The 24,896-nt window shown below is 44.2% G+C and overlaps 1 protein-coding gene across 1 annotated transcript in view; it reads right to left on the reverse strand.

The window, feature by feature from the left end:
* The window catches only part of LOC122944203 (putative ferric-chelate reductase 1), a 44,102-nt gene that overhangs the window by 16,885 nt on the left and 2,321 nt on the right, over positions 1 to 24,896 (reverse strand). The window contains exons 4-10 of the mRNA XM_044302428.1: positions 23,753 to 23,844; positions 19,313 to 19,373; positions 13,832 to 13,860; positions 3,930 to 4,107; positions 3,307 to 3,408; positions 1,405 to 1,567; positions 60 to 176 (exon numbers count right to left, since the gene is read on the reverse strand). Coding sequence (XP_044158363.1) covers positions 60 to 176; positions 1,405 to 1,567; positions 3,307 to 3,408; positions 3,930 to 4,107; positions 13,832 to 13,860; positions 19,313 to 19,373; positions 23,753 to 23,844 — 742 coding nt within the window. The remainder of the gene's footprint in view (positions 1 to 59; positions 177 to 1,404; positions 1,568 to 3,306; positions 3,409 to 3,929; positions 4,108 to 13,831; positions 13,861 to 19,312; positions 19,374 to 23,752; positions 23,845 to 24,896) is intronic.

A 24,896-nucleotide genomic window follows, 5' to 3' on the forward strand; every position in this document is an offset into this window, starting at 1 on the left:
ATGCAAATAGTATTATTTGGAGGCTTTGTCAGGAAGGTGGAGGCAGTGTTCATACTAACCGTGCGTCTTTACCATTATGGGCGTGCTGTACTCTTTCTGAGTCACATTGGAAGCTACAGCGAGATTAATTTTGGTGTCACTGGAGAATACACCTGGCCCATGAAATCGGATTCTTCCTGGAAAAAAAAGCGTTAAAGAGTTAAAACAAGGTTCTCACAACAACTAGAAGCTATCAAGGAGGTTGCACTCTGTATAATGTTCTAGGTCCACCCTCAGCAGAATGCCCGTACTTCTAACATACTTCTTCAAAGATTTCAAAATAGCTATTATGGGTACATTCACTCTGTAGCTGCTCAAACGGATTTTTTTTTTTAACGGATGTTTTCTCAGAAGTGACCATTAAAACTGGCCCCTTTCAATTGTAGGGGTCTTTGAAAATGGCCAAAATAGGACACCCTATTTTTTAATGGCCATTATTCACTTGATGTTAAAAAAAAAAAACGCCATATGAATATTTCCATAGACTTCCACTAGAATTTTCCTGAAAATGGTCGTATGGCAACTGTTAAAAATAAAATGTCATGGTGTGAATGCACCCTAAAGGTTTGAATCTATAGTACAGATAAACAACATTATTATTGGGGAACATAACACATGAAAGGGGTATTTATATTTCATCATGTGATGGCTTATATCTAGGATGATCGGCGGGAGTCCAGCCTGTCGGACCCCCACAGATCCAAATAATGAAGGGGATAGTCGCCACCTGTTGTGCATGGATCTATTAAATGATGGTTTCCAGGACTAAAGTATTGATAAGCTATGCTCAGTATAGGTCATCATTATCTGATCAGTGGGGGTCTAGCTCCAGACTCCCCATCAATCAGCAGTTTGAAGAGGCTGTAGGCTTGGCCTAAGTAAATACAGTAGACCTGAGCTGGAACACCAAACGTAGCCACTATACAATGTACGACGCTGTGCTTGATAAGCTGTGAGGAGGGCACAGCACTCACCAAAGCGCCACAGCCTCTTCAACCAGCAGATTGGCTGGGATGCCGGGAGTTGGACCCCCCCGCCCCCCCCCCCCACGATCAGTTATTGATGACCTATCCTAAAGTAAATGAGGTTGTGCTGCAGTCAGTCCCCTACAGAGCTTAGTGCCGTTGTGAAAACATAGAGGGGGGTGCATTGCTGAGCAAGCAGTAATGGATTGCCTACTACATGAGGGTGATCTGTCTTCATCTAGCTCCTTGTATATTCAGCAAGGAAATTAGCTATGTATCTATTTGAATCATGAAATCATACTAATAATTGGTCTATCACCTTTCTCCAAGCACATTTGATAATGTATCCATTTGTTGTACATAGTGAACTAGCATGTACTTCAAACTAGATATTACAAACCGTTTTCAGCAGATCCATAAGCAAATAATATGTAGTACGTATCAGAACTGTTACTGGATCGGGCTTGGCGGGCAGGAAGTTGCGTTGAGATCTGATTTCTTGAAGTGAAAGAACATTGTATCACGCCGCTGGTGAATGATGTCATGCTGACATTTACATTACCCTGTCAGATAGGATAAAGATAAAGAACACCTTAATAGGGCCGTCATCATGTAAGTAAATCTGAGCAAAAAAACAAAAGAATGCAGAGAATTGTCTTATCTCACTTCTAGCCAGTTGTCCAGTATTTTGCCATTTATAAGTGCATTCCCAAACTCTTCTGCTTCAGAGGCCTATTACCTGAGAAACGTGTCTCATTTTAGTATATTACAACAGCATGTGATCCATAAATGCGGTTGTGGCTGGTTAAATGGGTTGTTTGTGTTGTTTTTTATAGGGACACTGTTAGGCCTCATGCACACAAACGTATTTTGTTTCTGGGTCAGTTCCATTTACTTTGCGGATAGGGTGCAGATCCATTTATTTCAATAGGTCTCCAAAAAATGCGGACAGCACACAGTGTGCTGTACACATCCGTATGTCCGTTCCGTTGCACCAGAAAAAAAGATAGAACATGTCCTATTCTTGTCCGGTCATGTAAATGTAGCCTTAGAATAATACAAAATAAAAAATAAATGATATTCACTGTCTAGAAATCCCTCTGTTCCAATGCTGCTGCTTCCAATCTCCCCACCACTGCAGCCATGACTTCATGTTTTGGCTGCAGCAATCAAGTGGCTGTACACTACACATGACCACTGCAGTCACTGGCTTCAGCAGTATATGTCATAAGACCACTGAGACCAGTGATTGGTTACAGTTGTCATGTGAGGTCAGGAGTGGTGGCACTGGAATGAAGGGTGTGTTGGGTTTTTATTCCAATAGTGTATGATTTTTTCAAATATAAAGTAATTACTTGGACAACCCCTTTAAGTGAATGGTGTTGAACTGCAGCAGGGGCAGACTGGGAATGTAAAGTGGAAAAAAAAACAACTAAAAGTGGCCCCATGATGTAGGCAGGTCCAAAAAAGACAGAAGGCAGGGCCAACACAAAAAGGTTGGGACAACAGAAGTAGGCCGGGCCTGGAATACCATAGTGCAGCACAAAATACCATCTCAACAGAACCAAATACCACCGTGCTGCACAAAATACTAATGCCCTCACCACAGTATTCAATGGTATCACTGTATTGAAGGCAGAGATACAGCTGAGTTCAGGAGGGAAACTGCGGCAGCTGGCAAAATAAATGCTGAGAGCATCAGATCATTATATACCCGGCTGGCAGCCATGAGGAGAGCTCAGGCGGCCCCATGGGCATTGGCCCACCAGGAATTTTCCCTTTAGGGTCTATGGCCAATCCGCCCCTGAACTGCAGTACCAAGCAAAACCTCTTGTACAGAAGTGCTGAACAACAGTTGCAGCAAGTGTGATGATTGGTTGGCGTCCTGGTTTGGACCCTCACCAATCATTCATTGATGACCGATCCTGAGGATATGGAATGCCCTTTTAATTTTACTTTAACTTTTTTACAAAAAAAAATTTCTCTATATATTTAGGAAGCCTTGCTGAAGATCCAGGGGTGTATATTGAGGATCAGTATGTATCTTTAGAAATGTAAAATGCACATGATGGAAAAGAGATGAGACGGAGAAGATAACTATGAGAAGGAATCCAATGGGTGACATTGATCTGACAAAAAACAGTAACAACAAAACAACACTGTTCTACTAGAAAAAAGATGTCACAATGACATATGTTGTCTGTTGCTTGATGATAAATACCGTATATGTTATTCATATGGTAAATATATGGCCTCTATAGACTTTGAAGGACACCTTCTCTTTCTTCCAGTAAGAACTTACCAAAGGTAAACTGAGAGGTGTTTTCCTTCCTTCAGTGTAGGCATGCTGGATTTCTACTTGTCCATTTGAATTTATCCCACAGATGTATACGTCATCTTCTCCCTGGAAAACAGAGAATCTGAGCTCACGATTATTTAGTTTTTTGTAAACTGAAAGATCACATCTCCTTTAAGAAGGACCTGTTACCATTCGTGACATGCGTATTCATGAATATTTGTATTCTCCGTCAATTCTTGAGCAGATCTCTACATTGTGCCATTACTCAGGTATTCCACCTAAAAATGTATGAATACATTGACTCATGGGTGTGTGTGTGTGGGGGAGGGGGGGGGGGGTTCCAAAATTGTTTCACATTATTGGAATCAGTACTGACAGTATCAGACTATGTAGGGACACACCGCTTTGACAAAGATAAAACACATGGATTGCACATCCACATCCAAGAATCAAAACAGCACCATTTCATTTAAAAGTTTCTAAAAGGAATAATAGCAGAATGGCAGATTTATGAGAAAATATGTTATTTAATGAGGAATAATTGTACTGTATTTACTAAAACAGACATGACAGGAGAGGTGACAGGTCGTCTTTCAGTAGAATGTAGGCAGTTTTAGTTTTCTCACCATGAGCTGGTCATCTGAAAAGCCAATTGAAACATATCCTCCAGAAAGGCCGCTGATCTCAAAATTATATGCACCGTCATCAGTCATAGCAGAGGACATAAAGAAGCAGTTACTACTTTTGGAGGGGTCACAGTCAGAAGGACTGCTGAGGCAAATCTTCTGTGTACCGCAAGTCTCACTGGAAATGTAAGTAGGAGGAGGAGGATGGCTGGACGAAAGAGAACTCGGAGGTACTGAACTACTGGCACTTGAAGTGTTGGAAGCAGCAGTAGACGGCACAATGGGGCTGTTTGTTGTGTTGGAAGCAGCAGTAGACGGCACAATGGGGCCGTTTGTTGTGTTGGAAGCAGCAGTAGACGGCACAATTGGGCTGCTTGTTGTGTTGGAAGCAGCAGTAGACGGCACAATTGGGCTGCTTGTTGTGTTGGTAGCAGCAGTAGACGGCACAATTGGGCTGCTTGTTGTGTTGGAAGCAGCAGTAGACAGCACAATGGGGCTGTTTGTTGTGTTGGAAGCAGCAGTAGACGGCACAATGGGGCTGTTTGTTGTGTTGGAAGCAGCAGTAGACGGCACAATGGGGCTGTTTGTTGTGTTGGAAGCAGCAGTAGACGGCACAATGGGGCTGTTTGTTGTGTTGGAAGCAGCAGTAGACGGCACAATGGGGCTGTTTGTTGTGTTGGAAGCAGCAGTAGACGGCACAATTGGGCTGCTTGTTGTGTTGGAGTTAGGGTTGGAAACCTAATGAAAGGAAAATAAGCACTGGAAATATTATTCTGCATGAATGAAATAATCAATATCTAAAGAGAACCTGTCACATTGAACATGGCATCTCATCTTCCAGCAGTATTTTATAGAGCAGGAAAGGCTGAGAAGATTGATATATATTTTGTGGAAAAACACTCTGTATAACTTATTATTATTAAAAAGGGGTTTTCTGACCCAATACACTCCTCTGAAATGTGGCTAATAATTGTTGACCCAGACATCTCCCAATATCTTTTCCCTCTGTATCCAGGTGTCTATGTGACTCCCATTCTCCTTCCTGTAATTCTTTCCCCACCAAACTCATAATTCTTATAGATGCCTTCACCAACCCCATACAACCCCTCTCCACATGTGGCAAGGAAGAAAGAATAGTTCTGGCCAAGGCATTGATGGTGGTAGTAGTAAGCACAGTGACAGTCCTCACCCTGCCACTCTTTGGGCCCTGCAGTGAAGGGAGGGGAGCAACCTTTCTTTCACACCCTAGTTTGGGAGTTCCCTTGCCTGGTGGCGGTTGGGGTGCTCTTGATGTTGGTGAGTTTTGGGGTTAAAAAGGCAGGGGTCTCATGAGATGCGGTTCAGTACAATCCTGTAGTAATGCATTTTACTGCTAATGAGGCGGCTTGGTTTAGGTGAAAACAAGTCCACTGAATTCTAGTGAAGCAACTGGGCAGTTGTTACATATGTGCTCCTGCAAGAATAGGCACAGGGGCATTTATCATGAGAGCAATATTTGAAGTCAGTCTGCATTGTCTTACCTTGGCCACATTTATCAAATGTCATGTTTGAATTTGTCTTATCCTTCAACCTAACACTTTTGTCTAGGAAAGCTACTCCGGGTTTCCTAATCCACCCTCCTACTGGAGACAGTGCCATGTTTTTGCGACTTTTCTTTTTTTTTAAATGTCTCAATGATAAATCTGGAGTGAAACCCATCAACATAGCTAACCACACCCACTTTCCTACCCCCATTGCAAAACTGGAGTGAGTGATGTAAAAATGTAAAAAGTCGCAAAATCTTGTGTGAGTGCAAAAAAGTTGCACAATTTTGCACAATTGCTTTAATTTTGCACAAGCCAGTGCAAAAGGTGGCAAAAGCCCTATATTTTTGGACTTTTTGACGCCATAATTCTGGAGTGAAGGTATGATAAATTAGGGCCACAATCTTTATATGTTGTATATGTTGCATAAATTACCTTTCCTAAAGCAATTTGGTAGTTCTCGCTCTGAATCCCTTTACAGACAAACTATGCAATCTTCCCAAATCTGCCAAGGGGTGCAATTTTTCACTCTCAATAATTCTGTTTCTCTGTGCTCACAAATGCGGCACTACAGTGCCCAGTTGAGGGGTGTAGTCCCTTTAACAGTTGGCCAGTGTGTCTCTTAAATATGACTGAGAGCCCCCAGCCTGATAAGTGCAATACCTTCACTGGCCTCCTCCAGCACTCTCCCTGGTATGTGGCCTCTCTACACTCCATTAAATCTCATTCAGCTTTTCCTCAGAGGCTGGCACTTGTTCCGCAGGGCAGGTGTCTCTCTGATCACTGCAGACTAACTGAACTAGTGCAGCAGCCTCCTAGCAAGAGGGGTGGGTCCAGCCCACATCCAGCAACTGTTCCTAGGGCTAGCTAATTAACCCCTCATCCCTACACATAGCCTGTGGGACACAAGGTGCATAACACAAACACATTACTAAATTAAGGCCTTTATGGCAGTGAACCCCTTCAAAGCAAGGACCACAGGGTCACTGCAGACAGGCATCACATGACTGGGTTGGAGAGCTGCTAATCCTCTCCACGTTGGGATAAGTATATCTGAAAGCTCTTAATTTGGGAGTAAGGAGACCAAAGGACAGTTGTTATATTCTGGAAAGCCTGTTAAATTGCATTCTCTGACTTTCTATGCCTAGGAGACAAGTGGTTGGTCTGACTGAGATCTGTCTTTGTATGCACAGTCATACAGAGATCGCCCACTGGCCTCCAAAAGGGTTCCACAGCTTTTTTAGCTTTCAGACCCAGTCTGTTATACCTGCTGACAAAACCATACTCACCTACTCCCTTCTGCTCCGTTCCAGCTTGTAAACTTCTGGATGGAAAATGTCACATGTACTGCTGCATCCAATGACTGGCCTCAGTGATGTGTTCCCAAGTGACATGTGCCCCAGCAGTGATGTGGCGCTTGAGAGACACATCCCTGCTGATCAGTCATTGGCCGCAGCTGTATAGAAGTTTACAGGATGGTGACAGGAAGCCTGCTGATAGGAGCTAGAACGGAGTAGTGGGGAGCGGGTGAGTATACTACAACAGGCTGGGGTTAAAAGTTAAAAATCTTCACAAACCTGGACAACCCCTTTAAGCACAGAAAGAGCAGGGATTTAAATTAATAAAAACACAAAACTAAATCTTTTTCCCATAAAACTATATCACTATGCTAAACTTCCACTCTATAACATGCTGTCTGCAGATAGTACTGAACATGTGACAATGTAATGTTCCCTTTAACCTATAGCTTAGGCCTCATGCACATGGCTGTAGTTTCGGTCCGCATCCGATCCACATTTTTTTGCGGATCAAATGCACACCCATTCATTTCAATAGGGCCACAAAAGATGCGGACAGCACACTACCGTATATGCTGTCCACATCTGTATGTCCATTCCGCGACCCTGCCAAAAAAGTAGAACATGTCTTTTTCTTGTCAGTTTTGCGCAAGCATAGAGGGCATTTCTAACAAAGGGGAGGACGTGCGGATCTGCAAAATGCACACGGCCTGTATCTGTGTTTTGCGGATCAGCGATTCGCAGACTGCAAAAACTGGTATGGTCATGTGCATGAGGCACATGAGAAGTAAACAGCTATTGAGCTACACAACATATATTATATAATTGAACGGGCTGTGCTGTGGACCGTTTATTCTCAGGATCAATGGGGAGTCCAGATCATAACGTGATGGCATATCCTAATCTTCACTAGTTCCCAACATCTGACATGTCAGAAGTTGTGCAAAATGTTCTTTTAACAAGATGTGGTACTGCTGATCAGCAAAATATTTACAAGTCAATTTACAAAGCCCCAGAAGAGAGCGTTTGGATGACAGTTATCTCATGTGTATGGCTGGCTTTATGCACACTCCCAAAAGACAAGTATTTGAATATTGATAAACCAAACAGCAGATAACCTCTTGGATAAAAGATTGAGTCACGCGATACGGTATACAGCACTCCAATGTTAACAGTGTTCCAGAAATATGAAGGCAAAGGTGGCTTAAAATAATGAAGGAACAGGAAATATTTTAAGATAATATTTTGTTAATTATACAGTATTTAATTAATTAATATTACACTATTTTGAATAACTACAAAATTTTGCTTGACACATGGGGCTTTATTTTTGTCATTTAAATTTTTAATATTTTAGTTTTATTTTTTATAAAAAGGAAAAATGTTAAAATAAAGTGGAAAATTTATTATTTCACATTTTTGTTTGTTAATAGCACAAAATGCACCTAAAATACTCTTATATTACTTTCCCGTTCCATAATAGTTGTTTTGGTAGTCATCAAAGAGCTGCAGCAGAAAGAACACACCCCTGAGAAAAGACAGTTTGAAGAAAATCCAGTACAGCAACTGGAGCAATGGACAGGGGAAGCTCTGGATCCATGTGAGGTAGTAAGTTGGTTCCAGCTTTGTTAGTAGGAGCTTGTCATGTACTATATGATGTCTGATTTTAATTTTTACATTAATCATGGGATAACCCGTTTAAATGCGTTTTCTGGATCGCTGTGGTTTTGAAGATATTTGCTCATAAAGTTGCTTACCTCCTGTACATCTTCCCCATGTTTTTTTTCAATTTGGACTCTTTTGACCAATTTTCATAATTTAACCCCTTCAGGACCCTGCCATTTTTCGCCTTAAGGACCAGGCCATTTTTTGCAAATTTGACATGTGTGACACGTTTACTTATCCAAGCCATTCTGAGATTGTTTTCTTGTTACATATCGTACTTCATGACAGTGGTAAATTTGAGTCAAAATATTTAATATTTATTTATAAAAAAATACAAAATTTACAAAATATTTGGCAAAATTTGAAAATCACAAATTTCAATTTCTCTGCTTTTAAAACAGATAGTGATACCTCCTAAAATAGTTATTTCATTACCATTCCCATATGTCTATTTCATGTTTGGATCATTTTGTAAATGACATTTTCTTTTTTTGGGACATTAGAAGGCTTAGAAGTTTACAAGCAAATATTAAAATTTTTAAGAGCATTTCCAAAATTTGTATAATATATAGGTCTGAAGTCACTTTGTGGGGCTTACATAATAGAAACCACCCATAAATGGCCCCATTTTAGAAACTACACCTGTCAATGTATTAAAAACAGATTTTACAATCTTTGTTGACCCTTTAGGTGTTCCACAAGAATTAAAGGAAAATGTAGATGACATTTCAGAATTTCACTTTTTTGGCAGATTTTGCATTTTAATCCATTCTTTTCTTTAACACATCGAGGGTTAACAGCCAAACAAAACTCAGTATTTATTACCCTGATTCTGTGGTTTACAGAAACACCCTATACGTGGTCGTAAACTGCTGTAAGGGCACACGGCAGGGCGCAGAAGAAAAGGAGCGCCATATGGTTTTGGAAGGCAGATTTTGGTAGACTTGTTTTTAGATGCCATGTCCCATTTGAAGCCCCCTGATGCTGCCTTACAGTAGAAACTCCCAAAAAGTTACTCCATTTTGGAAACTAGGGGATAAGGGGACAGTTTTATTGGTACTATTTTGGGGTACATATGATTTGTAATTGCTCTATATTATTTTTTTTGTGAGGCAAGGTAACCCAAAAATGGCTGTTTTGGCGCCGTTTTCATTTTTACAACATTCATCTGACAGGGTAGATCATGTGCTATTTTTATAGAGCAGGTTGTTACGGACTACGGACGCAATTATATCAAATATATTTACTTTGTTTGCTTGTTTCAGTTTTACATAATAAAGCATTTAAAAAAAAATCTGTTTTGTGTCTCCATTTTTTGAACGCCATATTATGTTTATTTTTCTGCCGATCATCTTGTGCAGGGGCTTATTTTTTTGCAGGTACCATTTTTGGGTACATATAATTTTTTGATCATTCATTATTACACTTTATGGGGCAAGGTGACCAAAAAATTGGTTGTTTTGGCACAGTTTTTATTTATTTATTTTTACATTGTGAAGATGAGGGGTTAGATCATGTGACATTTTTATAGAACAGGTCATTATGGAAGTGGCCATAACTAATATGTATACTTTTTCTTATTTATTTAAGTTTTACACAATAATAGCATTTTTGGTACCGAAAATGTATGGGCTAATTTTTTGCGGGATGAGGTGACGGTTTTATTGGTACCATTTTGTGGAACATACACCTTTTTGATCACTTGGTGTTGCACTTTTTGTGATGTAAGGTGACAAAAAAGGCTTTTTTTGACACAGTTTTTATTTTATTTTTTTATGGTGTTTATCAGACGAGGTAGATCATGTGATATATTTATAGAGCCGGTCATTATGGACGTGGTGATACCTAATATGTGTGTTTTTTTCCTTTTATTTTTCTATTTTTTATTATAAAATCAGGGGAAAGTGTTTTTTTTTTCTTTTTGAAACTTTATTTTCTTATTAAAAACACTTTTTTTTTTTGCTTTTTTTTAAAACTTTATTTCTGTCCCACTCTGGGACTTCAACTTTTGTTGTTCAAATTCTTTTATTAGAGAACAAAACAATGAAAAGCAGCCCGAGTACAAACCGAGGCTGTGTACAATAGTTGTATATATTCGGATGATCACAAATAATATATGCAAATACATTTTAGGAAAATGGATGTGGAAATATAACTCGTGATCACATCTTCCATTGTAAAGGTATCTCATAATCTCAGTTATAGGTGGAGAGAGACAAAAAGCTCCAACTTATACTGCAGAACAAGAAAATAACAGACTAGGACAAGAACACATAGGGAAAGGAGGGAGAGGGGAGGGGATTTCCTGACGAGACAAGTAGTGGTATAATAAACAGGGTAGAGTAAGTCCCAAGGTGCACGGACCTCAGGTAGAGTACTCCCTAGCTTAGACAAAACTATTAGTGCTGGCAAAGATAATGGAACTCTACATGGAAGGTGTATTCTCCCTAGGGACCGGTGACACCTCTATTTAACCAATTGACATAATCAGGAGATCCCTTGAACAGGATCCAAGGAGTCCAAATTTTTAAAAACTTGGTGGAGTTACCCATGTCCTCCGCCCATAGCTCCTCCATTTTGTAATTTTTTTCAAAAGTGATGAGCCAGTCCCTAGGGAGAGGGGCTGATGTGGATTTCCAGAACCTAGGGATAACCAGACGGGATGCTTGTACAAAGAATCTCAGGAGACCCTTTTTCAGAGCGGAGGTAGAGCTAGGAAACATGGAAAGCAAAGCGCCCTCAGGAGCCCACCTGGAGGAGCTACCACTGACCATGTCATACAAATCATTGATAGCTTCCCAAAAAGGAGTGATTTTGCTGCAGAACCACCAAATATGAGACATGTTGCCCTCCTCCCGGCCACATCTCCAGCAAGAGCTAGGGCATGTAGGAAGGAAAGAGTGTAGTAGGGCCGGGGTCCTGTACCATCTGGACATAATCTTAAAATTCTTCTCTTGGAGTCCGCAGCTTACAGATAACTTATGAGATAACTTGAATGCCTTCTCCCAAAGGTCAGAAGGAAATGACTACCTCAGCTCTTTTTCCCAAACCCTTACAAAGGGTAAGTCGGAGATACTATCATCTTTCCCCTGGAGTAGCCCGTATACTAGAGACACTAAGTGTGTGTGTGTGTGTGTGGGGGGGGGGGGGGGGGGGGGAGTTTGGGTGCACAGCGCCTCAAAGGGGGTAAGATCTCTAGAGAGAGAGTTATTGGGGCCTAAGGAGGATAAGAAATTTTTTAAGCCAATGTACCAAAGCCATGCCCCTTTAGGTGCCCCAGAAATTACTTACGACCCATGCCCAAAGGGAAATCAGGATTGTTAAGAAGGGGAGTCATAGGGCTGGGGAACTGAGTGAGACCTAGTGGTAATGCAACTCTATCCCAAATTTTCAGAATGCCCGAGGTCAGCAGGGGGAGGCGCAAGGGTCTCCTAGGTTTAGAGATCCAGAGTAGATTTTGGGTTGGGAACCCCACCTCAAGTTTCTCGAACTGGACCCACCTTTTAGATTGTCCATTGTGGAACCAATCCAGTATGTATGAAAGGATTGCCACTTTATGGTAGTTTGGTAGGTCTGGGACCCCCGCGCCTCCCCTTGGTCTGCTGTGCACCAAAAATCTCATCCCCATCCTAGGAGAGGAGCCTGTCCAGATAAATTTAAGGAACATAGATCGAAGAGTTCTGAAGAAGGTGTTTGGGAGGGGCATGGGAATGGTGGGAAAGAGGTATAAGATACGTGGGAGAATATTCATTTATTTTGAGTGTGTGTATCCTGCCGAACCAAGACAATGGTAGCCCCTTCCAGGCCCTCAAGTCCCTCCGAACGTCCTCAATAAGGGGGGTGAAATTCAAAGAGAAGAGACTAGCTAAGTCAGAAGGAATGGCCATACCCAGATAAGCTATGTGGCCATGAGCCCAGCGGAAGGGGAAAGAGGACTGCAGATTGTTGACCAATTCCTGGGGCAAAGTAATATTAAGGACCTCCGATTTGTGGAGGTTCACTTTAAAATTGCTAAGGTCTCCAAAGGTTGAGAATTCCTTCAAAATGTTAGGGAAGCTGACCAGCAGATCTGTGCAGTAGATGAGGAGATCATCTGCATAGATGGCAATCTTTGACTCCAAATCACCCATGCTTAGGCGGCAGGCCCTTGATGGATTCATTGGCCCTAAGGGCTCTGGCTAAAAATTCTATAACCATAATGTATAGCAGAGGGGGACTTCAACTTTTGAGGGTCTGATCCCCTCTGCAATGCATTACAATACATCTGTATTGTAATGCATTGCCTGTTAGTGTATTACACTGAGTAATACACTAACAAGTTGCCTAGGAGACGAGCCTGGGGCTGGATCTCCTCGGCCCCCATAGAAGGCAGGTCCAGATGCTGTGCAAGGCATTGGGCAGCCTGTGCATGACATTGGGCTGCCTCATCACCCATCGGGTCCCATGGCACCACGGGGACCCGATGGGCTCCCTCGCCCGCCACATGCACCTTCTATGCCACAGTCAGCGCTGACTGTGGCATAGAAGGGGTTAATCCGCTGGCATAAGCTTTTACAGCGATGTCGGCGGATACAGCAAGGACCTGCCCGATCACCATGACTTAATAGTACGTCAAAATGCGGCAAGTCGCTAGCCACCATGAAGTACTATTACGTCATATGTCGGGAAGGGGTTAACAACACCCAGATAATTTATAGCTCCTCCCACCCATCTAGTTACATAGACACTCCCCTATCACTGCCACTGTTGCTGCTTTGACATGCTCATGGACCAGGGCCGTCTTTAATATTGATTGGACTCTGGGCAAGAGGGAGAACACAAGTGCCACTGCCGTATTCATGGGTCCATACTTTATTAACTAAGTAGTAGGACATGCAGGGCATACATGGGGGATGTCCCTGCACTTACTATCATTTCTCGGCGCCGCTTCGTTGCACCGCTGTGGCCCCCGTCACATTCTCCCGCACTGTAGGCTAAGTAACAGCATCGGAACACCGGGGAGGAGACATCAGCTTTTCTCTGTGGGCGTTCCTCAGGGGCGTAACTAGAAGTGACTGGGCCCCTCAGCAAATATTTGTAAGGGCCCCCCTCAGCGCGCTTCACACCTCCCTCCTCCTGTGTAAACCCCACTCCTTTGGCACAGTGTAGCGGTATACTGTATATTGTGTGGCACAGTATAGAGGTATACTATATATTGTGTGGCACAGTGTAGCGGTATACTGTATATTGTGTGGCACAGTGTAGAGGTATATTGTGAGGCACAGTGTAGCGGTATACTGTATATTGTGTGGCACAGTGTTGAGGTATATTGTGAGGCACAGTGTAGCGGTATACTGTATATTGTGTGGCACAGTGTAGCGGTATATTGTGAGGCACAGTGTAGAGGTATACTGTATATTGTGTGGCACAGTGTAGCGGTATACTGTATATTGTGGGGCACAGTGTAGAGGTATACTGTATATTGTGTGGCACAGTAGCAGTATACTGTATATTGTGAGGCACAGTGTAGCGGTATACTGTACATTGTGGGGCACAGTGTAGAGGTATACTGTACATTGTGGGGCACAGTGTAGAGGTATACTGTATATTGTGGGGCACAGTGTAGAGGTATACTGTATATTGTGTGGCACAGTGTAGGCTATATGTGCATAACATAAACATACTCCACATGAACACTTACAGTTACTTGGCTTGGCCCTTGGGGATCTCGGACGCCACTTCCACACTTTGGCCGGGGGCTCGGCGGAGCTGATGTTGTGTTTTATCCTAATGAGAAAGATTTTATAATAAGGATTTGGAGAAGGGGCAGAGGGATAGCAGAGCAGGGAGAGGCCGGTGCTGCTACTAGGGGGTCATACCATGGGGCAGTAATAAAACCCACCATAATGCCCCCCCCAGTAGTAATAATTCTCCTTATAATGTGACAGTGCAAAAAATCCCCCCTTGTAATGCCCCCAGTTGAGCTAATGTCCCCATAGTGCCCCCATAATGTGCCAGTATAAAATACCCCTATATAGTGCCCCCAGTAAATTCCCCCATAGTGCTCCTCTCCCCCCTTCCTGCTAGTGCCCCCCAAAATGTACCAGTATAAAATGCCCCATATATAGTGCCCCAGTAGATGCCCCTCAGTGTCCGGCCTCTGATAGGCTGCCGGCCTAGTGTCCCCCATAATGCCCCCCAATAATGTGCCAGTAAGTGCCCCCCATCATGTGCCAGTATCAAGTGCCTCTCCCCCCCCACATGTCCCAGTATCATAGTGCCATCTCCCCCCATGTGCCAGTATCAAGTGCCTCTCTCCTTCCCACCCCCCATGTGCCAGTATCAAGTGCCTCTCTCTTCCCCCCATGTGCCAGTATCATAGTGCCATCTCCCTTGCAAAAAAGTGCCAGTATTAAGTGCCTCTCCCCCCATGTGCCAGTATCATAGTGCCAACCCCCCCCCCCACATGCCAGTATCAAGTGCCTCTCTCCTCCCCCCCATGTCCCAGTATCATAGTGCCATCTCCCCCCCCCAACTAAAAAGTGCCAATATCAAGTGCCTCTCTCCCTCCCCCCTCCCCATGTGCCAGTATCAGGTGCCTCCCCCCCCCATGTGCCAGTATCAAGTGCCAACCCCCCCTCTCCCCTCCAGGTGCCAGTATCAGGTGCCTCCCCCCCCTATGTCCCAGTATCATAGTGCCATCTTCCCTCCCCCCCACCACCACAAAAAAAGTGCCAGTATCAAGTGCCTCTCTCCCTCCCCCCCCATGCCAGTATCAGGTGCCTCTCTCCCTCCCCCCCCCCATGCTAGTATCAGGTGCCAACCCCACTCCCCCCCATGTGCCAGTATCAGGTGCCTTCCGCTCCCCCATGGCAGTAACAGTCGGGTATAAAAAAATAATAATAAACACTTCTACTTACCTCCATGTCAGCGATGCGATGCAGCCTCTTCCTGTGTCCCGCCTTGTATGTCCTTATATGGACTCAGTGCTTGTATTTCAGAAAAGAGTCTGCTGGGATTCGAACCCACGACCTTCTGCTTCAGAGGCAGAGCAGCTAACCACTAGACCATACGAGCTGCCTTGATGCTGACTGAAAAATTATGAGACTTCTACTGTTATAGCTGGCTAAGTGTACATCTATACACATGGCAGCTGCTCATATATAGAGATGTAGCAGAGCTGAATGTGCTGAGACAGCTGTCATATACAGATATAGCAGTATCTCAGATATATCTCTATATGACAGCTGTTCCAGCACACTCAGCTCTGCTATATCTCTATATATGATAGCTGCCCCAGCAAACCCAGCTCTGCTACATCTATGCATATGACAGCTGCCCAAACACACCCAGCACTGCTATATCTCTATATGACAGCTGTCCCAGCACACTCAGCCCTGCTATATCTCTATATATGACAGCTGCCCCAGCAAACCCAGCTCTGCTACATCTATACACATGACAGCTGCCCAAACACACCCAGCACTGCTATATCTCTATATGACAGCTGCCCCAGCACACTCAGCCCTGCTATATCTCTATATATGATAGCTGCTCCAGCACAACCAGCCCTGCTACATCTATATATCTTTAAGTATTGCTATACAGTAGATAGATATATAGAGATATAGCAGAGCTGAGTGTGCTGGGGCAGCTGTCATGTGTATAGATGTAGCAGAGCTGGCTGTGTTTCGGCAGCTGTCATGTGTATAGATGTAGTAGAGCTGGGTTTGCTGGGGCAGTTGTCATATATAGAGATATAGTAGAGCTGAGTGTGCTGGTGCAGCTGTCATGTGTATAGATGTAGCAGAGCTGGGTGTGTTTGGGCATCTGTCATGTATACATGTAGTAGAGCTGGGTTTGCTGGGGCAGCTGTCATATATAGAGATATAGCAGAGCTGAGTGTGCTGGTGCAGCTGTCATGTGTATAGATGTAGCAGAGCTGGGAGTGTTTAGGCATCTGTCATGTGTATAGATGTAGTAGAGCTGGGTTTGCTGGGGCAGCTGTCATATATAGAGATATAGCAGAGCTGAGTGTGCTGGGACAGCTGTCATATAGATATATAGCAGTGCTGGTGTGTTGGGGGCAGCTGTCATGTGTATAGATGTAGCAGAGCTGGCTGTGTTTCGGCAGCTGTCATGTGTATAGATGTAGTAGAGCTGGGTGTGTTTGGGCATCTGTCATGTATAGATGTAGTAGAGCTGGGTTTGCTGGGGCAGCTGTCATATATAGAGATATAGCAGAGCTGAGTGTGCTGGTGCAGCTGTCATGTGTATAGATGTAGCAGAGCTGGGTGTGTTTAGGCATCTGTCATGTGTATAGATGTAGTAGAGCTGGGTTTGCTGGGGCAGCTGTCATATATAGAGATACAGCAGAGCTGAGTGTGCTGGGACAGCTGTCATATAGATATATAGCAGTGCTGGTGTGTTGGGGGCAGCTGTCATGTGTATAGATGTAGCAGAGCTGGCTGTGTTTCGGCAGCTGTCATGTGTATAGATGTAGTAGAGCTGGGTTTGCTGCGGCAGCTGTCATATATAGAGATATAGCAGAGCTGAGTGTGCTGGGACAGCTGTCATATAGAGATATAGCACTGCCTGGTGTGTTGGGGGCAGCTGTCATGTGTATAGATGTAGCAGAGCTGGCTGTGTTTTGGCAGCTGTCATGTGTATAGATGTAGTAGAGCTGGGTTTGCTGGGGCAGCTGTCATAAATAGAGATATAGCAGAGCTGAGTGTGCAGGGACAGCTGTCATATACAGATATAGCAGTGCTAGGTGTGTTTGGGCAGCTGTCATGTGTATAGATGTATTATTATTTTTTTTCCCCCCAGTCAGTTGTAATGCAGCCTTTATGGCTGTGAGGGTAAATGCTTTGCCACTGATTCCCTGATAGATTGGAGGTTGTGGGTTCGAATCCCAGACCAGGAGACTTTAGCAGACAGTAAAATTAGATCACACTAGCGGCTGCTGTGAAGGGGCCCTGAACACGATATTTAACTAACTTGAAAATAAACTGTCACACACGCTGCTGGGGCGAGCTGCTTCCCCTGCTTCCCCGGTAGTTACGCCACTGGCGTTCCTTCTCGCTGGCTGTAGCGCTGTCCAATCGAAGAGCAGAATGTCACAGAAGGTGAGTTTTTTTTTCTCCCTGGCTGTGACGTGCTGCACTGCGATTGGACATCGCTACAGCCAGGGAGAAGGAGACGTCCACAGAGAAAAGCTGATGTATCCTCCCTGGTGTTCCAATGCTGTTACTTAGCATACAGCGCGGGAGAATGTAACGGGGGCCACCGCGGCGCAATGGAGCGGCGCCAAGAAATAATAGTAAGTGCAGGGACATACCCCATGTAAGCCCTACATGTCCTGCTACTTAGCTAATAAAGTATGAACCCATTAATGGTCCTCCAGTGGCCAGCAGGGCTCAAGAGGCAGTTGCCTTGGGCCCCCCAGGAGCAACTGGGCCCGGGGCAGGTGCCCCTTTTGCCCCGCGTTAAAGACAGCCCTGCCATGGACATAACATCACAGGAAATCAGAAAGAGCTGCATGGACATGGTCATTTGACCACAGCCAATAACTAATAATAGGAGCAATAAAGGTAAAAGAAAATACATAAAAAATAACAGCTAACTCCATTAATGATTATTTTAAAGGATGTTTTTTTTTATAATTTTTTTTTTTTCAAAAAAGAGATAAAAATGTACGATATACCAGTTCGTTATCAAAATACAGAATACAATGCAGCATATTCTCATCCTATGTTAAATCTCCCTCTTATTTTATACCCACCCACCTGTCCCTCCAACCCCCCTTTTCTTCCGCGGAGCTGCCGCACCTAATGTTTTTATTTCCAGCTACCCCATATCCGCTGCCAGACTGCTTTTTTTCCTACTGTATGGGCAAGATTGTATTCGTACAACTTTCCCTATTCATATATTCTATCCATTCCTGGAAATTGGGGTATTTAGTGGAACCCCAGTGTTTAACTATTATTATTTTAGCCAAAGCAATGCCCCGAAACCAAAGTAATTGCTCAGTTTTATTTTTATTCGTCTTTTATCCCTGGGCATTCCCACAGCAAGTGTTTGTACTCTCCTCTGTCCTTGTTGCATTTATAACAATTCTGTTCTCTGTCTTTATAGATAATGTGCAATAGTGCTGGTGTGTAGTAAAGGCGGTGTATAATTTTTAAAAGAATCCACGTATGGGCAGGGGAGACCGTAATTGTTCATATCAAAATTTATCAATAAATCCTAATGTGGTGTCAGGGAGAATTTCGTTTAGAGGCTTAAACTGTCCTTTATCAAAGACCTGTGCAATTAAATGTATCCCAATATATTAGGCTACTTTCACACCAGCGTTAATATTTTCTGGTGTTGAGATCTGTCATAGGGTCTCAGTACTGGAAAAAAACGCTTCCTTTTTGTCCCCATTCATTGACAATGAGGACAAAACGTAACTGAACAGAACGGAATGCTCCAAAATGCATTCTGTTCCGTTCTCATACCGTAGAGCAAAATGCAGCATGCTGCGGTTAGCTTTCTGTCCTGTGGAGCAAAACGGATCTGTTATGACCTATAATGCAAGTCAATGGGGACGGATCCATTTTCTCTGACACAATAGAAAACTGATCCGTGCCCCTTTGACTTTCAATGGAGTTCATGCCAGATCCGTCTTGGCTATGTTAAAGATAATACAACCGGATCCGTTCATAATGGATGCAGATGGTTATATTATCAGTAACGGAAGCGTTTTTGCTGAGCCCTGCAGGATCCAGCAAGAACGCTAGTGTGAAAGTAGCCTAAGTTAACTAATATAGGTTTTCAAGTGAAAGAAGACCAACGGAAGGCTTGAAGGACTATAACTCCCAGCATGTCATTGCCAATGACCTGTATAATAGAAAAAGTTGCTTAAAACACTTACAGTGAGCTCAGGACCTTCAACACCCACCCAGAATATACTCTTTGATTGAAGAAATGTTGCTCTAAATCAATGAAAAAAGTCATTAGAAACACACATAACTAAATACATTTAAATACATACATTTTTGAGTATTTGAAACCGTGTCACAGGCTGAGATCTAGAGAGAAATATACAATTAAAATATTTTTTTTTGGGGGGGGGGGGTACTATCTTTTTTTAGCTATGGGGAGCCTCCCATTTATCTTGATCATCTTTGAGATCTTTCTACACCTTGATTAGAGTCTACCTATGGTAAATTCCATTGATTGAACATGATTTAGAAAGACACATCCATGTCTATATAAGGTCTCACAGCTGGCAATGCATGTCAGAGCAAAAAGCAAGCCATAAGGAGGAAAGAACTGTCTGTAGAGCTCAGAGACAGGATTGTGTGGAGGCACAGATCTGGGGAGGGGTACTAACAAAATTTCTGCTGCATTGAAAGTTCCCAAAAACACAATGGCCTCATAATTCTTAAATGATGTTTGGAACAACCAGGACTTTCATAGAGCTAGCTGTCCACCAAACTAATTAATTGGGGAAGAAGGACCTTAGTAAGAGGGTAGACCAAGAACCCCATGGTGATTCTGGCCCAGCTCTAAAATCCTGTGTGCAGTTGGAAGGAACTTACAGAAGGTCATCCATCATTTTTCACTCCACAAATGTGGGTTTTATGGCAAAGTGGCCATAAAGAAGCCCCTCCTGTGTAAAAGACTCATGAAAGCCCATCTCGAGTTTAAAAAAACAAAACACCTAAAGGATTCTCAGACTGTAAGCACCAAAATTCTCTGGTCTGATGAAACTAAGATTGAACTTTTTGGCCTCAATTGTAAGCGTCATGTCTAGAAGAAACCAGATACTATTAGTCACCTACTCAATACCATTCCTACAATGAAGTATGGTGGTGGGAGCATCATGCTGTGGGGGTTGAGGAAAAACTGAATGGAGCAAAGTACAGACATGTTCTCAATGAAAACCTGATCCAGAGTGCAGTGGACTTCAGACTGGACTGAAGGGTCACCTTCCAACAAGACAATGACCCTAATCACCCCACCAAGCCAGCACAGGAGTGGCTTGGGGACAACTCTGTGAATGTACTTGAGTGGCCCATCCAGAGCCCAGACTTAACCCAATCAAAAATCTCCTCAGAGACCTGAAAATGACTGTCCACTGTGCCAAAGGTCCCCATCTAACCTGATAGAGCTTGAGAGGCTCTTCAGCAGGGGCGGACTGGCTATAGACCCTACAGGGAAATTTCCCGGTGGGTTGATACCCAGGGGGTTGCCCAAGTCCTCCACATGGCCGCCTGTCATGTTCATGGCGATCTGATGCTCTCAGCATTAATTATTGCTAGGAGCATCTGCTACTTATGCACCTGGCTGGCAGAAAAAAGTGCCCGCCTGCCTTCAACTGTATGGCCGGTGATAGAGTTGAATGCTGCCCCCCCCCCCCACCTTCTTATGTTGACCCTGCTTACTTATATTGGCCCTGCCTTCTGTCAGTTAGGGCCACTTTTAGCTTTTTTTTCCAGGACCACTTTAAGTTCCCATTCCACCCCTGATCTTGGGAGAAGAATGGCAGAAAATCCCCAAATTCAGGTATGCAAACAGTGGCGTAGCTATAGGGGTCGCAGCGGTCGCAATTGCGACCGGGCCCCTAAGTCAGGGGGGCCCACGGGGCCCCCTCAGCCAGGAGAACGCGGCCCGCAGCTGATATCAGTTTTAACTGCGTGAAACCAGATTCACATGGGGCGGAGGCGGGCGGAGGCGGGGCAGAGGCGAGGCCCTGCGTGACGTGCTCTGTGCAGGGCAGGCTAAGTAGGAGGAGGGAGGGGGAGCGGCTTCAGTTGAGGTCAGAAGACGAAAGAGGAAGCTGTGTGCAGCCGCCGGTACTGACTGACTCCGCCTCCTCTCCTGGCTGACTCCGCCTCCTCTCCTGGCTGACTCCGCCTCCTCTCCTGGCTGAGAGCTCCCCTCCTCAGCTCCTCCTATCCTGAGCCTGCGACTGCCTGCCAGACTGTCTGCTGTGCTGAGGTGAGCGTGGCTGGCTGGACCATCCGACCGGACCAGGGTCCTGGTGGTCCGGTCCAGACCAGTTAAAGTGTATGTCTGTGAACTGTGATTGTCCCTGAGTGAGTGAGTCTGGTCCGGGGGCCCTAACCCGCCTGGTGGGAGCGCCTGTGGCGGTGACATAGTCAGTGATAACTAAGCCCAGCAGCCCCAGACCAGTCAATACCCGCTCCTTTAGGAAAAAACAAATCAGTACTCTCATCAAATGTGACTGCAGGCAGCACAGCAGCAGGCCAGAAGCGATCGATCAGCCAGGATTAATGTGCACAGCCTGGGTGGGAGGCCCCCCTTACCCTGGCCTTAGGCAAGTGACAAACTGCCCCCCCCCCCCCTCAATCAGAGGCAAGTGACAAACTCAGCTCTGCTACATCTACAATGAGCAACTACAACAAATGTAATGCCAAACTGCAGTTCCTCTATGTGATTGTGATGCCTTGGATAGCTTCCACTGGACCCACAGCCTGTGGGTCCAGTGGAAGCTATCCAAGGCATCACATAGAGGAACTGCAGTTTGGCATTACATTTGTTGTAGTTGCTCATTGTAGATGTAGCAGAGCTGAGTTTGTCACTTGCATAAGAATGAGGGGGGCAGTTTGTCACTTGCCTAAGGGAGGCCTCCCACTGTGCACATTAATCCTGGATGATCGATCGCTGCTGCTCTCACATCTGATGAGAGATTTCCTAAGGGGGTATTGACTGGTATTAGGGACGGGCTGGTGGATGAGGGCAGCCACTCAGTCCTGCCTATGGATCACACAGTGTGCACTTAGTTATGCCCAGGCCCCATGCCAGGGGGTCCCTGATGTATTAACTGACCAATAACATGGAGATCCCAGTGCCAGCTGCCTTGCTGGTGGACGATTGGCATATACTTCTGCTGTGGGTCACAGCAGAAGTATATGCCAATCGTCCACCAGCAAGGCAGCTGGCACTGGGATCTCCATGTTATTGGTCAGTTAATACATCAGGGATGTATTAACTGGCGGCGTGATAAACTGGGTGTGGAGCACAATCCTGTTAGTTTAGCTTGAACATGGTGGGTGTGCAGGGGTCTGGTGGTGTTAGGAAACGGTATTGAGGGTAGGGGGGCCCCAAATTGAACTCTTGCACCAGGGCCCATGAGCCTATAGCTACGCCCCTGTATGCAAACCTTGTGGCATCATACCCAAAAAGACTGGTGGCTGTAATAGCTGCCTAAGGTGCTTCAACTAAGTATGTGTAAAGGGTCTGTATGCTTATGTCAATGCATTATGTTAGTTTTTCCCCTTTTTAATAAATTAGCAAAGATTTTGAACATTCTGTTTTCGCTTTCTTATTAAGGGGTAAGCTTAGAGAAAAACTTAAATTTTTTATTTTTTTTAGCACAAGGGCACAATATAACAAAATGGTGTGAAGACTCTGAATGCATATGCAATGCATTATGTCTAACATAAGATGATGCTCATAGAGGATTAAACTAGTTGGTGCCAAGAATGCTCTGAACCAATGTTTGAGGGCTGTATACTGTGCTTGGCATCCAACTGAAAAGGACATTTGGGGGAAACATTGTGAATAGATGCTGCTTTTAGCCAATGGGTGGCATCATAAGTGTTCTCAGCTCCGCTGACTGTCTCTCTTCTCATTTCTCCTCCCAAATGCCCTTTTCTGCTTTATACCTGGAATAATATTCAACCCCTCTTCCAAAATACAGGTTTGCAGCAGAATCATGGCACAAGGAAGTATAATCCCATTGCCTGAGAATAAAATGCAGTGTAGGACCTAAACTAAAATAATTAAAAATGTTGGTTCAGTCATGTTAAGAGTTGTCCACTACATGTCTAAAAACTGTAACTTTAAGAGCCAGCAGGGCTGGTGAGGCCAACAAATTACTTTGCTGTAGCCAGTTTATTTAAAGGGGTTTTCTGAGATCGGAAAATGTTTGGAAAAAGGTCTGAAATGCCATAAAATAAAAGAAGCATCGCTTAAATCCCCCACCACTCCAGCAATGCCTTTGTGGTCTCAGTCGGTGTTTGACATGTCTGTATGTTACTGACCTCAGTGATTGAGTGCTGTATACCACTGAGACCAGTGGGTGGCAGCAGAGGTCATTACTACTGCAACAAAGTCATCCAAGACCTCGGAGATCACCAGAGTGATGACAACGGAGGACAGTGGAAAATTTATTAGGTGAGTAATTGTTTTTTTTGTTATTTTATTTGGTTCTTTTTATTTGGTTATTTCTTCCCTGTTCTCTTAGGTCTGCTAATAAGGAGACAGTGCTGTACAGCAAATCTCAGCCAGATTAAATCTGCAGTTATTGTGTCCACTTGCTCCCAGATAAAAGCACACTCACTTAATTATTACACTGCTGATAGACGCTGGTGCCACCCACAGAGCTGAAATGTTGTTTTTTTTGCTTGAATCTGTCTGGGTAACAGTGGAATCCTGTGAAAGACACAACAAATAAAACAACAAATAGATTTAGCAAATGCTTCCAATGCTGGCCCGCTTTCTTAAAAGTGTTAGTTACAGTGGATAAGATTATGATTCACAAATAAGTAGCTATTAAATGTATAATTTATTCCGTTAGAGATGGGACCTGGTCTGCAACTGTCTGTCTAATGAAGCATTACAATAAGCAACTCTCTGGTGTATTACTTAGGATGCCCTTCATCTGAATGGACTTGTGTCAATCAACTAAGGGGTCTGTGATCATGCAGTTCCTAGCACAATAGTTTAGCATAGTCAAATATGCAGGGGGGGGGGGGGGGGATACAATTTCTCCTTATAGAGAGCGCCTAAACGGCGTGAGGAGTCTTATAGGCCAGGCAATGTTCCTCTGGAATTCTGGAAAGAGGGTATGCAAATGAGCCCTTAGCAAGCTGTGCCTATAATGCTACCATATGTAAGGCAGCTATCCTGTAAATCAATGTTCGATCTCTTCAACAGGCCTTGAGACATGAATTGGATAATAACTAAGCCATCATCTTATCTCCAGACAGCTGTTTCAGGATGATTGCCCCTCATCAGTACAGAGCAGGGAGTACTGGCTGAGAGGCCTAGGTTAGGATTCAGGGAATACTATTATCTCCTTAAGCCTCATGCACACGTCCATGGAACACGGACCGTGTGATACTGGCCTAGATTTCTTCTGAGTGCAAGAGCGCACGGCTGGGTTGCTAAGACGCCGTGCGCTTCCTGCACTCAGAAGAAATCCACGCCGGTATCACACGGTCCCTGTTCCACGGACGTGTGCATGAGGCTTTATGGAGAGTGCCTAAACCAGTGATGGCGCACGGGTGCCAGAGGCGGCACTCAGAGCCCTCTCTGTGGGCACCTGCGCCCTGGAAAAAGTCTATGACGTACCAATATGCTTTCGACTTTTCCTGCCATTTATCAGCACAGGACGCACTATGAACAGCACAGGCAGCGCACTGAATGTAGGCTATTAAGTTATTATAGCTATATGATAAAGTACATGAAAGATATACTATATT

This window comes from Bufo gargarizans, chromosome 7, assembly GCF_014858855.1.
Source record: "Bufo gargarizans isolate SCDJY-AF-19 chromosome 7, ASM1485885v1, whole genome shotgun sequence".
Classification (NCBI taxonomy): domain Eukaryota; kingdom Metazoa; phylum Chordata; class Amphibia; order Anura; family Bufonidae; genus Bufo; species Bufo gargarizans.